This window comes from Charadrius vociferus, unplaced genomic scaffold (genome assembly GCF_000708025.1).
Source record: "Charadrius vociferus isolate BGI_N301 unplaced genomic scaffold, ASM70802v2 scaffold424, whole genome shotgun sequence".
NCBI classification, from domain to species: Eukaryota; Metazoa; Chordata; class Aves; order Charadriiformes; family Charadriidae; genus Charadrius; species Charadrius vociferus.
The window spans coordinates 401,099-415,726 of NW_009648151.1; the positions used below are offsets into that span (position 1 = coordinate 401,099).

The 14,628-nt window shown below is 45.2% G+C and overlaps 1 protein-coding gene across 1 annotated transcript; it reads right to left on the reverse strand.

Moving 5' to 3' along the window:
* Nucleotides 1-1,210: 1,210 nt before the first annotated feature.
* LRRC32 (leucine rich repeat containing 32) lies at nt 1,211-11,982 on the reverse strand. Its single transcript, XM_009884020.1, has 3 exons — nt 11,682-11,982; nt 8,230-8,320; nt 1,211-3,151 (listed from the first exon to the last, which is right to left on the reverse strand). Exons 2-3 carry the CDS (start codon nt 8,314-8,316, stop codon nt 1,211-1,213), a joined length of 2,028 nt encoding a protein of 675 aa, XP_009882322.1. The 5' UTR covers nt 8,317-8,320; nt 11,682-11,982.
* Between the last annotated feature and the right edge of the window lie 2,646 nt (nt 11,983-14,628).

Sequence of the window (14,628 nt, forward strand, 5' to 3'; positions counted from 1 at the left end):
TCTTTAAAATACCTTTTTTCTGTCTAAGCTCCCGTGACCTTTAAAAATAGATATATTATTCTTTTGCATTGAAATGCAACTGTACGCAGTGAGTTCCCAACAGTTTTCCTTAGAAATATAAACATTTCAGTCCAATGTTAGCTGGTTGAAATTCATTCTCCAAAATTTTTCTTTTGAAAAGCGTTCACCCCAGAGATGAATTTCTTCACATTAAACCCAGTTAAATATGTATTGCACGCGAGGGGCAAATTTCTCCTCTTTGAGTTGAACTGTGGACCTGTGACCTTCTGAGCAGATCTGGGTAACGTGTAGTGCAGCTGTTTCACACCTGAGATTTCTCTTACATCCCTCATGGGTATTAAGTGCCAAGACTAATTGACCTCATCTACCTCTCGTGCCCTGCCCTGGTGGCTGGAACAACATACTACAAGCAAAGAGGGGTATCCAAAGAGGTTCTTGCCTCCAAGGTCTTTGGTTCTCGTGGACAGCCGCGGATTTTCTAAATGGCAGCCATGAGCACAACAGACAGAAACTTTAATTTCCTTTTTTAAGCTAAATTCTTGCTGTTTTGGAACTCGTGGGAGATTTCCAAGCAACTTCAAGGCGTGAAAGATTGTATTTTGGCCCACCCTGGCTTAGGTTTGTATAATTTCAGTTTAAGAAGGGTTAGGAGCCAACCAGTTAGGAAAAAGCAAAGCTCAGACCAAAGCAAAGCTCAGACCAAATCAAAGTATCTCATGGAGGCACATAACTTGAGAAGGGCTTTCTTACTCAGTTGGTGGCATCATTGATGGTCATAAAAAGGGTGATTCAGTTACAATGCTCAATTTGCATAAAGTCTTTCTGTGAAGGTGACATCACAAAGTGTCTCTGAACTTAGTGAAAAGTCTCAAGACCATAGAGGGCTTTTTCTTTTGGTCTGGTTGAAATTACACAACCCTCAAAACAACAGCAGGGCTTGACAGTGGCCTCTTCTACCACCATATAAGCTTTTTAAGCTGATCTGCTTGTGAATGAAGCAAGTGCAAAACACGGCAAATTCATCTTTCAGTCCCTGCAACCCACAGCACTATACAGCTGCAGTTCAGGGGCACTTTGAAACCATCTAAAAATCCACAGTTAAAAATCAAAGATGAGAATTTTACCCTTCATTTCTACACACCGGCAGTGTAGCACCTGATTTCTTCGGTTTTCAAGGCATTTTGTGTTCCTATGCTTTAAATTGATGGCTAAAGTTTTGCCTGCGGAAGCAAAAAAATGAACCCACGCCAATGATGATCACGGATAAAACCAACACAAATGTTAATATAATAAGGAAGTTGATTTTCTTCAGATCCTCTTTTTCACAGTCTTCTGGTCTGATGTTCCCGATGTGCATTTCTTCCTGGTACCCAAAGTTCTGAGTGTGGTGGCACATTAAGTGCTCCACGTTGGGGATCTGGACGTTTTTGTTCTGGATCATTGATGAGAGCCAGATGTTTCCACAGCAGTTGAGTGGGTTCCCAGTGAGATACAAATTTTTAAGGGAATTTTCTAATGCTAAAATATTGCTGTTCTGTAATGTGCTAAACCTATTGTTCCGTAGGTCCAGAACTTCCAGTGGAGAGTCACTACCCCACTTAGGCAGCCAGTTCAGCTGGTTTTCAGAGAGGTTTAAATGTTTAAGGTGACTAAAACAAGGCAAGTCAATATTTAAGTCTATCAGGCTATTGCCATGTAAGTACAAATATTCCAGAGACTTTTCCAGTCCTGATAATGCTTTAACTTCTATTTTGAGTCCGGGGTTCATGGAGAGATCCAAGACAATCAGAGAAGTCTTGTAGAAAGTGTATGCTGGTAGGACGCTCAGCATGTTGTCAGCAAGGTACAAGTACTGAAGGGCAGGAGAATCAACAAATGATACGCAACCACTTTCCTCTCCAGCAAGTCTTTGCTTAGCTAATCCTGAGTACATGCTGCAAAGGCTGATATTATTGCTCTGTAGATTAAGCAGTCTGAGGCTAGGAAGACTTGAGAAGATATCAAATTGCAGGGTCTGAAGGTGGTTGTTTTGAATATAGAGCTCCTTCAAACTTGACAACGTGCCAGCATCTAGGAGAAGGTTCTGCAAAGCATTGTAGCTCAAGTCGAGGACAGTTAGGGAGACCAATGCACTGTCATAAGTTACTGCAAATGCCTGAAGACAGTTTTTACTGAGATTAAGGGTGTGAAGGGACAACATTGATTCAAAGAACTCATCCGGAATGGATTTGATTTCATTATAACTTAAGTCCAAATATACAAGCTGGGATAAATAAAGAGAACTTTTGTTTCTGCTTTGCTTCTGATCAAGAAGATGAAAAGAAGCATCTAGCCATTCATTTTCCATATAGTCCATTTTATTATGAGGGGATTCAGCAGTAAGCTGGATTAAATTCTTTGATAAATTCAGAGTTACCAGTTTATTTACCTGTGGGAAGACTGGGAAGTGAAGCAGTTTATTTTCACTCAGATCCAAACATCTTAAGCTATATTCATCATCTGACTTTGCGGTGTGGAAGGTCTCAATGCTATTCCTGCTAAGGTCAAGTATCTCCAGCTGCCTGAGGTTGAAATCAGAGATGCAAGTAATTGAATTCATGGAGAGATTGAGTTTGGAAAGGTTCACTAGAGTCTCAAAAGCACCTTCTTCTATTTCCATGATGATATTACTCTGAAGGTCTATCTCCACAAGACTGGGAGATCCCTGAAACATCTTGTGCGATATCATTATAATACTGTTGTCTGCCAAGGAAAGATACCGCAGCGCTGGGGCTTGTTTAATGAAATACTCAGCCATCCCATTGTACAGACTGTTGTGGGACAAGTCCAGTATTTCCACCTTGGGTAAAAGTCCGATCCCCTCCGTCCCATTCTGAGCAAGCTCATATAAGTGATTGTTGGCTAAATTTATTTCCAGCAGACTCGTCATGTGTGCAAAGACTCCAGGCGCGATGAAGCTTATCTGGTTAGAGCTTAAATCCAGGCACTGGAGGGAAGTGTAAAATGATAACGGCATTTCAGGGATGCTTTGAATCAGATTTCCAGACAGATCTATTTTGTTTACATTCGGATGGAGCCCACGAGGGATTTGGTGAAGGTCTTTGTTGTGGCAAAATGCCTGCGAGTTTGCCTGCCAGAAAAAGAGAGAAAAGGGGTTGTCACATGACAAACGAAAAACATCTTTGCATGAAATACAAAGAAAATATCATTAAGCATCCAGGCAGATCGTTCTTCTCAAACACTGATCACACTATTTTCTCTGAGCATTCAGACAGCAAGAACAGCAATCCTAATGCTTCTTTGCAGCTAACAGCACTCATTTCATTTTAAAGACATTTCTGACTTGCAACGATAGAGGGTTTTATCTGCATGTGATACCTGCTCAACCTTCTCCTTTTTGTACCTTTCTCCCAGGCTCATTTTAATAGTTCTAAGTGAAGGAGTTTTGCCCTCTTTCCATTGCAACCAAGCACTGTTTCCTCACTTTTGTTATGATGTTTAGTTTTCTGAGCTTCATCACTGTATTAGGTTTTGCAAACTCTACACGCAATAGTAAGTAGTACTTAGAAGAGTTCCACCCTGTTGGTAGCATAGCTCCCTAAATCAAGAATGTGGAGAAGTGTATAAGGATCCTATGCCACAAAACCCATCTCTGTCCTTCTTAGTTACACCCCTCGGATATTTAATCCTTTAGCCATGGCTTAGTTAAAAAGTGCATCTTTAACCAAACGGGTCGTTCAGCTACTGAAACATTTCTGATGACCGCCTCCAAACTCCAGACTTTTACCATCCATGTTTGTCCTTTTCCTAAAGCAACAGTTCCCTTCTCCTTGTATGTGGCACATGCCTTATGAAACCACCCACGCAAGACACCCATGATACAACATGGAAAAGAAAAATTGTGTAAAACCAGCTTTGGAGAGGAAAAAAAAGCCATGATGTACAGTGAGGGTTGTGCCTTTTCAGTCCAATTCTCAGCATTAGGGTAGAGAAAACCCCAAGTGTCAAAGTCAAATTCATCTTCTAGATGCACGTCTGTTTAATTGCAGCTGGGACTGAATCTGTGTCCAGAGCAAAATTTGGAGTATGCGCTCATAAGCAACACTGAAAACATGAACATGCTCATCTTTGCATAAATGTCAGGCTGTATTTTGTTGTTAAGGAGAACATACAGCAGCAGGAGGAAGTGGAATGTGAAAGGCTTAGGCAGCATTTAATTTTCTGGAGGAAAACTCTTGTTATGAATGTATTTGGGTGACTGGGTCATGTACTGTTTGTAGAAAGATCAGAAAGAAAAGAAAGAAAAAAAATCTGTTGAATCTTAACTTCTGTGGAGAAATAGAATCCAGATTCCATGACGCAAAGCTTCACAGACATTAAAGAAACACAAGTAAAAAATATTAAAAAACATCTGTTTCATGTGAACTTTTAGGTGAATGAAGTGACAGGTCTGTTTAGAAGAAGTGGGGCAATAGTCAGCATTTTGTGAATCTCTTTTGCATCATGTGAGTTTTGGAGACCACACAAAAATGTGCCAGAGAAGTGCAAGTGCTCATCCAAACTCTAGATATACACAGGCTGCTCCGCGGTCCTTCCCATGATACATCCTTCTCAAAGACCCAAGTAAATGGCCTATTAAAACCTGAATCCCCTCCTTTTTTCCCTCCAACTCACTCACACAAACCCCAGCTAAATAAAAGAAAGGAAGGGAATTTTCTGGCTTTTTCCTGACATTATTTCTTTCCTGCAAAGCCACTTTTTGCTTATTTTGAGCTAAAAAGTGCACAGAGTTGGGCTTAGTTCTGAGACCCAAATAACAGAGCAGGAAGCGTCTTCTTCTTCGTTTTGTGGAAGAAGGAGAAGGCAGAGGATGCAAAAATCCGGAGTGAAAAAGCAGCAGCCGCTTTGCAGCCTCAGGCAGATGCCAGGTTTCTTCCCACACTTGGAGCCAGATCTCAACAAGGGTTGAGCACCCTCCACTCCCTCTGGGCACCCAGCGTCTTAGCCAAGTCTTGGCTAAGAAAACCAGCCGGCTGGTTTTCACTGAAGTCGATGGGGGAAGAGGTCAGTCCCAGTTCACTGCGTATCTTGCAGGATTGGGCCTTTAATCTGCATCCACTGAACCCTCCCAGTGATAAAAGGGGCTGATAAAATCTATACCTCCCACTGTCTGCCATTTGTTCCTATAACATTTCCCCTCCCATTTTTTTTCAGACTTTCATTCCTTTTCACTGACTATTTTGATCCTCACTGAATTTCTTATCTAGTCTGTTTTGCACCATCTTTTCTTCCCCGAGGCTCAAACTGCATGAATTTCGTTCTCATCAGTGCTAGGAAGAAAAGATGAAGCACGTCTCAGTGGGATGGAGCAAACAGCATCTGTTTGCGTGTATCTCCCTTCCTCCCATCCTATAGCCCAGTGGGTTGGCAGCCTGAGGCTGGAAAAGAGATTTTTGCCGGTCTCCAGTTCTGACTTCATCATCTCTGCCACTGCTGCCGCCAGTTTGTTTGAAGTCCGTTGGCAAGAAGTACTGCAGGGTGGGGAGCACTTGGTCCCTTTCGTGTCTGGTCCCATTCAAGTGCTGGTGAAAAAATGACCCAACAGCTCAGAAGTTGAGCATTGTTGGGATCGGGTGGAAGTTGTCACCCACCTTAGTAAGAGCCCTACAAACAAAGCAGCTGGTTCCAAGCCTCCACTCGTGTTCTCCTGTATTAACTCATGAGTGTTTCAACCAAAGAATTTGGGCTGAAGCCACTTAGCACTGACTTGCATTTGCATGGTGTCTGTGCCCAGTCTCTAGAAGACCTGCCCAGGTGGAGGCTCAGCTACACAACCGAACCTTAGCAATTTGCCCACGTATCAGCTGACCTATGATAACTGGTTATGTACATTTTCTTGCATCGCCTCAATGCAAAGTAAGATATAATTTGCTAAAAACCCTTCCCTTCTATAAATTATTTCACAGAATTCACAGAATTGTTAGGGTTGGAAGGGACCTCTGGAGATCATCTAGTCCAACCCTCCTGCCAGAGCAGGGTCACCTACAGCACGTTACACAGGACAGCGTCCAGGCGGGTTTTGAATGTCTCCAGAGTGGGAGACTCCCCCACCTCTCTGGGCAGCCTGTTCCAGTGCTCCACTACCCTCAAAGTAAAGAAGTTCCTTCTCATGTTAAGATGGAACTTCCTATGTTCAAGTTTATGCCCATTACCCCTCGTCCTATCACTGGGCGCCACTGAAAAAAGACTGCTCCCATCCCCCTGGCATCCTCCCATTAAGTATTTGTATGTATTAATAATTTGAAAGCTCCTTCTTTCCCAGTTAACATAAATTAGCAGAAACATCTTTCTTTGGGAGGTAAAACATGAACTAGCTCTCCTTGGAAGGCAACATGAGTTAGGAAGGACCTCCTGACATTCAATCTGTGCCTTGATGTCTTGCAAACGGGTAGATGTGCAGTAACTTGTATAATCAGTGCAGCTTACACCCATATGAGGGGTCTGGTAGGGACTGTTGACTTCCTGAAACCTCTTTTACAAGACATCGGTTCAACAACAGGAGCACCAGTGGTGAGTCAGAGAGGAGCGCACATTTCTGACTCATGAACGGGCTGCCCAGAGAGGTGATGGAGTCTCCCACTCTGGAGCCATTCCAAACCCGCCTGGACGCCATCCTGTGCCACTGCTGGAGGTGCCCCTGCTCTGGTGGGGGTGGGACTGGGGGAGCTCCAGAGGTCCCTTCCAACCCTGACCATTCTGGGATTCTGTGACTCTTCCAAGGGATCTGGGATGAAAGTTTCCATTTCTGAGCCTTTGCTATTTTAAAGGTGTCGCCACAGGGAAAGTACCATGTAAAGCAGCAAGGCTGTGATGAAGAATAATCATGTGAAGTAAGCAGGACTCTCAATAGACCCATCAGCTAATCTGGTAGCTCCCTCTTTCTTTAAGCTATGTTTGGATTTACACTCTCCTCCTTCCATTGGACCAAACGCCCAGCAAAGGAAGACAATCAACATGGACATTAGCGATGCCGAGCTGTTAATTTATACCAGATGAGCAGCCCAGCCCCTGACTGCAGCATGTTTTCTGTCAGGGCTGAATTTATCCCAGCCTCATTGCGTAGAGCCTTGGGTTGTTGGCTTGATGAAAGCAGTTTACAGTGGAGTGGTGGAAACAAGCATGTGTTTACTTCTCAGCAATCGGCCTGATCTGTGACTCCAAGAAACGGGATGGGGCGAATCTGCTTGGATTACTGTGTGGCCCTCCCAGCCTTCATATGACTATGATACATGCGACCCAAGCTGTCATGTTTACAGTGCCTTCATCAGTCTTCCCTCTCCAGCCAATGAAGTGAGCTACTCAGTCACCTTCCCAAGATCTTTTTATATATACTAGGTCTTAATTTCTCTGGAATTCAGGAAGTGCAGCAATACGGCAGGGTGGGCCGGAATGGAATGAGTCCCATAAGGGAGATGTGTACAGCTAGCAAATTATTTTTTTCCCTATTTTGGAAGTTTTTGAGGATTTGTGCTGAACAGCTTCAACGTTCAAAAAAAAAAAAAAAAAGTATTTTTAAATGGCCTGTTACAGTTAGCAGCACTTGGATAGGGAAGGGAGCAAGTTCAGCTATGAATAATGTTTATGCTATTGTACCAGGTGCTTGCAAAAATTCAAGGAGCAAATTTTGTACTGCTTTCTCACTTTTTTTGCCTCCAGCAGAAGTCAGGTACAACTCTCCTGGCAGCAACGCTGTGTCAGGGCAGAGGAGGTCAGCCTCCCTGTTATTACAAAAGGGCCGGTATAGATGTATTTCACTGAAGATGCTTTATTTAAAGCACAAAGAACTGAGGCCTGATATAAAGGAGTCAATTTTAGGTCTAAATTCTTTCACTATCTCTCGGCCACAGAATCCCTGTACAGTCTTGGGGAAATCAGGTCAAATTTCTTTCAACCAGCTCCCCCTTATTAAAAAATGGAGGTAATGACCCTTCTTTTTCCCCTCCTTTAACATGCTTTCAGTACAGCAAGGACACAGCCCAAGAACATCCTGGACTAACCCAGCAAAGACCACCTCTGCCATCATGGAGAGCCTGGTTCTGGGCGGGGGGATTCCTTCTCAGAGACCACAGCTATTCCTGCAGTGCCTGTAACGAGGGGTCCCAACCTCATCCAGGATCTCAAGGGGCCTGAGCAGGGAGACAGCCTTACCATTTCACAGGACATCCCCTCTGTGGGCTGATTGTTAGAGGTTCCTCTGTTCACCACTGCCAGGAAGAAGACGATGTACAGTTTCATGGTTCTGCAGGAAAAGGTAATTACAATTAGCTTTCGAATGTGACATGGCACTCTATGCATGCGAAAGCTGGCACCAGAACATCGTCTAACATGGAAAAGCACACATGCATTGCAATAAATTAACCCACCTCTGAGCCTACAGTACTTATGACCTACCTATTACCTTTACATCCATTTGAGCCTGGTAGGAAAAAGAGAGATTTATATGAGGGCTTGAAAAGGAAATCCTAGGTGTTTCATGGGATTGCCCCACTCTGCTACCTAGATGGTACCCAGGCCACTCAATGAAGTCCAGATGCTCAAGCTGGGCACCACATGTGTCTAGCATCACTGAGGAAGACAACCACCAGAGACTGAGTGACCTTCCAGAACCACCTCACTCTCCCTGTAGAGGCAGCTCAGGTACTTGCTACTGGGCTGGAGTTTTGGGGTTCCGAATCCTGACTGAAGTGAACGGGTGCCACTGAGAAACAACAAGCATTGGGAACTGTTTCCATTTCCATCTACAACATTCTCCACTCCTCTCATCCCAGAGTGTCAAAAAGCTCTTACAGGCTTATCCAAATTTTTTTGAGTTAATATAAACAGGTTAAAGAACGGACTGAGAACCTGAGAACCTTTTGTCCAAATGCTATTTCTCTGTTTTATATATCCCAGGTATGGGCAGACTTTTAAATACATTTGAAAGCAGATGCCTTAAAAAGAGACTGATACAAAATGGTATGGATTTGCGCGAAACAAAGGATTCATCAGAGTGTAGCTGGTTGGAAAGCACTCCAGAAAAAAAAGAAAGAAGCACAGAAATAAGTGCAAAAGGAGCCAAACGCTCGAAGGTCTGTCACTGGGCAATGGGAGAAAAATGCAAACATGGCCAAGGGAAAGCATTTGTCCTTCAAACGGCTTGTTCCTAGATGGACACTTATGAGGTCTCTGTCTGTGGTCACCACTGACATGAGCTCCAGATATCACTTCTTTGTGACAGCCTCAGTTGTAAATGTGCTGAGTCTGTCTGTATTTGTACGTTTTTTTGCAGGCAGACCTGAGCTGGTTCTACCCATATCCAGAGCTGGTGAGACACACGCCAGCTCCCCACCGGAAGCCACGCAGCAGTACTTAGATAGCACTGCTCCTAAGTCTTTCCAGGAGCAAGCCTGCATCTGGCAAACTCCAAGCGCAGGCCAATTCCATGCACATGTGTTGCCAAAAACCGCCATCAATGTACCGTTACTCAGGGTCTTTCACCCACAGAGCATCAGGAAGCTGGAAACAAAAGAGATGGGATCGTTCCCAGCTGGTGGAGATCCCTCTGCTTAGTCACTCTTTGTGGGATGCAGCTGATGGTCATGCTTCCATGCAATTGCTGAACAGCAATGCCAACAGGTTCACTATGGGAACCTGCCCATCCCTCCACTTCCCAACCAGAGAAAAGAGTTGTGTACTAGAAAAAGAGAAACTGGGGAGGCTTAGACCACAGCTGCTCTGTTTTCAGATTGCACATTCCTTCCAGTTCAGGGAAACAACTAGGGACGGATGATGAACTGAGACCCCAAGGTGAAAGAGCTTGGAGTTTATCTTTGGGGCTCAGCAGCAGGACCAGAAGTCTGTTTCCCCTGCTAAAACAAAAACAAGGATGTTCATTCTCAACCCTTTCAATGATTGTTTGCAAAATACACTGAAATCATCCTATGTAAGGAGGAATTGCTGATACCACCATCTATAATGTCTCTGTTGTTCCCCTCTGTTGCTCATTCCCCAGGATTAGAGGAGTGGGTGTCTCCCCTAAGGAGAAGAAAATGAGTTTTATCATTTGGGTATTAGTTTGCTGGAACTGAGAGAAAAGACAAACATACCGATGATTACAAGGCTTTACTCAGATCCCTCAAATGGAAATTTTTTCTGTTTAAATCCAATGAGTTAAGCTGAGGAAATCTCCATGGATATTACCCACAACATGGCACCACCCTGATGGACGGTGTACGTCCCGTGCGGTCTGCAATGTCTTCTCTTGTCACACTGCCTCTGCAAAATATGGTCCCTTTGCTTCTTAAATAATAAGCCTGACACAATCCAGGGTCTTAACATGCTTTGAAACTTCCTAGATTGTAAGTTTATAAAGCAACTGGGAAATTGATGTATTTGAACACAAAAATGTGGTTTAATGGCTCGCTGTGTAAGACAGCTCTGTAGTAAGGAAGGATGCTGTCCCTCAAGGTGCTTCTAAGGAGGCCATCACACCCTGAAGCACAGGGACACGGCGGTCTCTTCCAATATGAGACCACGTAGACTCTGTCCAGAGGAGGGTAAGCCACTCCTCATGGTACACTACAACCTCCTCGCTTATGGACAGTCCCTTCCCATGGTGGTATTCAGTTCAGCTGTCCAGCTGAGGAACTTTTCCCCACCCAGCTTTTCTCTGGACAACATTTAGACCCTCTTCAGCAACACCTAGCGTCACACAGCACTGCATCCCCCTCTTCCCTGCCCTCTGGGCAGGTCTCAGATGCCCACCACCCTCTCCCAGGGCAGAGCTCAGGGCTCACAGGATCCCCATTGCCCTAATGTCACATAGCATCACCGCTAAACCCTGCCTGCTGGCACTGGCGCTGGTGTCTCTAACCACAGCTTACAAAAACAGTCCGGGAGCAGCAGTAGCAACAACTCGACCTAAAGGACCTTTTATTGCTCTGAGGCTTTCCCAGAGTTGAGGCAACTTCGTGCTCAGTGCCAGTTTGCTCCCACTGGCAGCTGTGATAAAAATCCCAGCATACCTCAGAGCAGGACTGAGCTCTAAAGCATATTCAATACCACAGTTTCCCATCACAGTACTTCAAAATTACCCAGCCCCATCCACAACTGAAAAATATAGGTGATACCAGTAAGCAACACTCCCAAGGAATCTTCTTAAGTGGGTCAAATAATTTAGCATCTAGAAAAGGCATGGTACCCAAACCACGTCAGCATCTACACTTATTAACAGATGGGGGGGCAACGGCGGCGAAGAGCACTGATTTGCCCCAAAACGCATATGAAACCATGAAAGAATCAAGGTTTTATCCCAGTTTGCCCAGTTGCCCCTCCAAAACAATATTTGCCTCCATCTCTATTACAGTATTAACCCTGAAACCACTTCATAGGTGTTGCTTGTAGCTAACAGCAGCAGCACCTTCAAAATTTTCCCCAAAGGTAATTTTTGTTACTGCTTAGACAATTAACAGAGACGTCCTCCTGTGCCAAAGAGAGGTTAAACACGAGAGAATACACAAAACACAAACCAAACCCCCAGGGTCTGATACTTTTTCACACAAGACACTTTGCTGCTAAATTAGAGCCTCCAGGGTTAAAAAGAGTGAATATTTCACATTTACCTTCTTTCAAGGGTTTCTCACATCCCCAAACACTGCTTATCATGTCTTTAAAAAGCATATCCAGCTCTTCAAAACCAGCTCAGCCCCGGTACCGACGAAGTTGTTCTTCAGCTTCACGTTCACCCATTCGGGACGCCAAAATGCTCACTTGTAACTTCGTATTGAAGGCATTTTCAGGGAAAGAATCTTATTTGGGACTGTGTCTGCTTTAAATTATGTTGCTTGTCTTCCTCCGGACTCCTCTCTGGGCTCTTGCTGGGTCCTAGCCACCGCTGTGCTCCGGACGGAGTCAGCTACTGTGCGACATTCTGAAGCCCTCGCTCGGGGCAGGCGTTGAGAAACAAGGGGGATTTTTTTTTAATTCTTTTTTTTTTTTTTTTTTTTTCCAGAGGAACTGTCAGGATCGGGCCACGGGTTTGCTCAGGGGAATAAGTGACTTATCGTTGCCGATGCCATTGTTTAGCTGCATGCGCGGTGCAAAGCAGCGTGTTTACTTTAGGGTTTTGTGTCCGCAAGTTACATTCCCGGAGGGTTGCAGCCTCCTACCCCCGGCACCTAAATCGCTCTCGGCATCGTTAGGAAAGCGACGCTTGAGGATTAAAGGTTTTGAATTAACGGCTGATAAATATAAAAGCCTGGAATGTGGAGAGCTCTCGTGGAAGAAATAACTCTTTCTCTTTGCTGTGGTCCCACTGATCAGAGTGCGTTAGCAGTCCGCGGGCAGGACGGGGGTTCAGTGTCGGCTACAGCGCACCTGACTTGGAAAGGTTTTCACAGCACGAGGCGGAAATTAGGGGACCTTGATAAAGGCAGGGAGATCCAAACATCTGGATGAGCTGCTGGATTTTTGGCAGCGAGTACATAGTGCTGAATCTCCCGGACCTGCTGGGAAAAATCCCCATTGCAAAAGGGGTGCTTTTGTCATGCAGAAGATGATTTCGTATTGCCTGGGAGTTCAGCTTTTTATTTATTATTTTGTGCTGCCCTCTAGGGCTAGAGCAGCTGTCTGATTGCTGGTTTCCTCACTTCCTTTTGCTAATTAAGACCTGCTTCTGGAAAACCCGCCTTTACATGGATTTCCCCATTGCTGTCTCCCAACCTCACAAACCTGAACTGCTGCAATGCACTTTTCCCATGGTTGAAATACTATGGCCGAGAGCTTGGCTCTTATCGTCTCGCTTGCTTTGCAGTGCACGCTGAAATGAGAGGCATAAATGAAACGAAGAGGCGGCAGGATGCACGTGTGCAGGAGAGGGACACTATTAGGTGCACTGGATTAAAAAATCCACGTTTAGCTCTCATGAGAACGGCCTGCCAGTGAGATTATCACAACCCTGGACAAGTTCTCCTTGACTGGGCTCTCATCAGACTAGTTTTAATCACTTTCTTCCCAATCCCATAGTGTCTTGAGCTTCCCTTGGTCAGAGCTGGCTGCAGCTCGATCCCTTTGGCATGCTCCATCTGCGATCCCCTTGGGGTAAGCAGAAAACTCATGTTGAACCTGGGGACCGCTGTGGTGTCCAGAGGTTTAAATGCCTTTTGGATGCTCTGGGTTTAGAGTTCGCCTCATCAGCAGCATGCAATAGCGCTTGCAACGTACAGCCACTTTCGCAAGGAAAACCTCAAGTATTTGAGGTCCTCACAAAAAGAAAAATACTTTTTTTTTTTTTTTAAAAAAATTGATATTTTGATTTGATTTAGCGATGGAATGCAAATATCACACCTGTAATGAAAAGTAGTGAGTGTGCCCTGGATGATTGCAGCTTCACGTTTTCCTACACCTGGATGTTCAGAGCACTGTGGGAAGTTTGGACTCCAGGGGAAAAAAAATAGCAGGGTTTTTGCTGGTTGGGCTTTCTAAAAAGCCAGCTCTGTCCCTCAGGCTGTTTTACCGAGTGGCCGAGCAGCTGTGCCAGCCGAACTGTGAAGAAGAGCCAGGACAGAAACAAATGCCTGAGCAGGAGGGAAGGGCATGCACCGATTCTGCTGCTCAGGACTTTGCTTCATTACAACCACAGCCTCGGAGGCACACCAACCCTGCCAGGAAATATCAGTGGTGTCCTCACCATCTTTGTCCTTTCCTAAAGGCAAAAAGGGCAAAGGGGGATTCTAACGTGGATTTGACAGCAAATAGTTTCAAAGACCTTGAGACATTTGCCCAACTTCCCGTTTTCAATAGTTTCATGCTTTGGGCTGGCCAGCATTTTACCCCCTAAAGTGGTGTTGAAACATTAGCATGGTATGTGCTTGGTAGCCACGTCTGCAGAGCAAGGGTTGTCTCCATCAGAGAGACAGAGTGATCTCCATCTGTCAGATTGGAGAATCAAGCTCTTTCGCCCACCGGCACAAAACAGCAAGGGCTGTCCCACCCCATTCATGCCAAAGGGGTTGCACCTGTGACTTGGTGAAATCAGGCCCTTCCTGATTTTCCTGTGGTCTCCTCAGCAATCGCTGCCAGCTCGGTTTCTGCCAACATCAGCCAGATTCCACCCCACGTCACCCGAAGCCAGGATTAGGGATTAGGGCTAGTGGGCACCTCGTCAGACCTCTCTGCTCCTCCAAACCCCCTTTCCAGCCTGGCCCAGAGCAAGAAGGGAAAGCAAATCCCAGCTGCTGGCTCTCACGAGCTGCTCCGTAATCTGCTCCAGGTTCCCAAGGGTTTTGGGTAAACAAGAATATGTCTTGACGATTATGTGTCTTGAACCTCCAGACCTTTTGGAGTCCGTCCATCCATAACGCTGCTGCTTTCTAAGGCACTGCTTTTTGGGTTGAGTCCTGTGTCGAGCCGCATGAATCAAACTCTCCAGAGAAGTAAACAAAACAAGCTCCCGCCTCAGAAAGTGGGTCTGAACTGCAAGGGCTGGAGTGGGACGAGCCTTGCTCCCTTTCGACTGGAATAGCTCCCTGGTGATTCGTCCCACCAGGGAGCTGGAGACAGCATTAATAT

Coding starts and splice junctions, on each gene's coding strand:
- LRRC32 (XM_009884020.1), bottom strand. CDS start 8,316: ATGAAACTGTACATCGTCTTCTTCCTGGCAGTGGTGAACAGAGGAACC. Junction 3,152..8,229: donor AGGGGATGTCCTGTGAAATG/GTAAGGCTGTCT, acceptor TTTTTCTGGCAG/GCAAACTCGCAGGCATTTTG.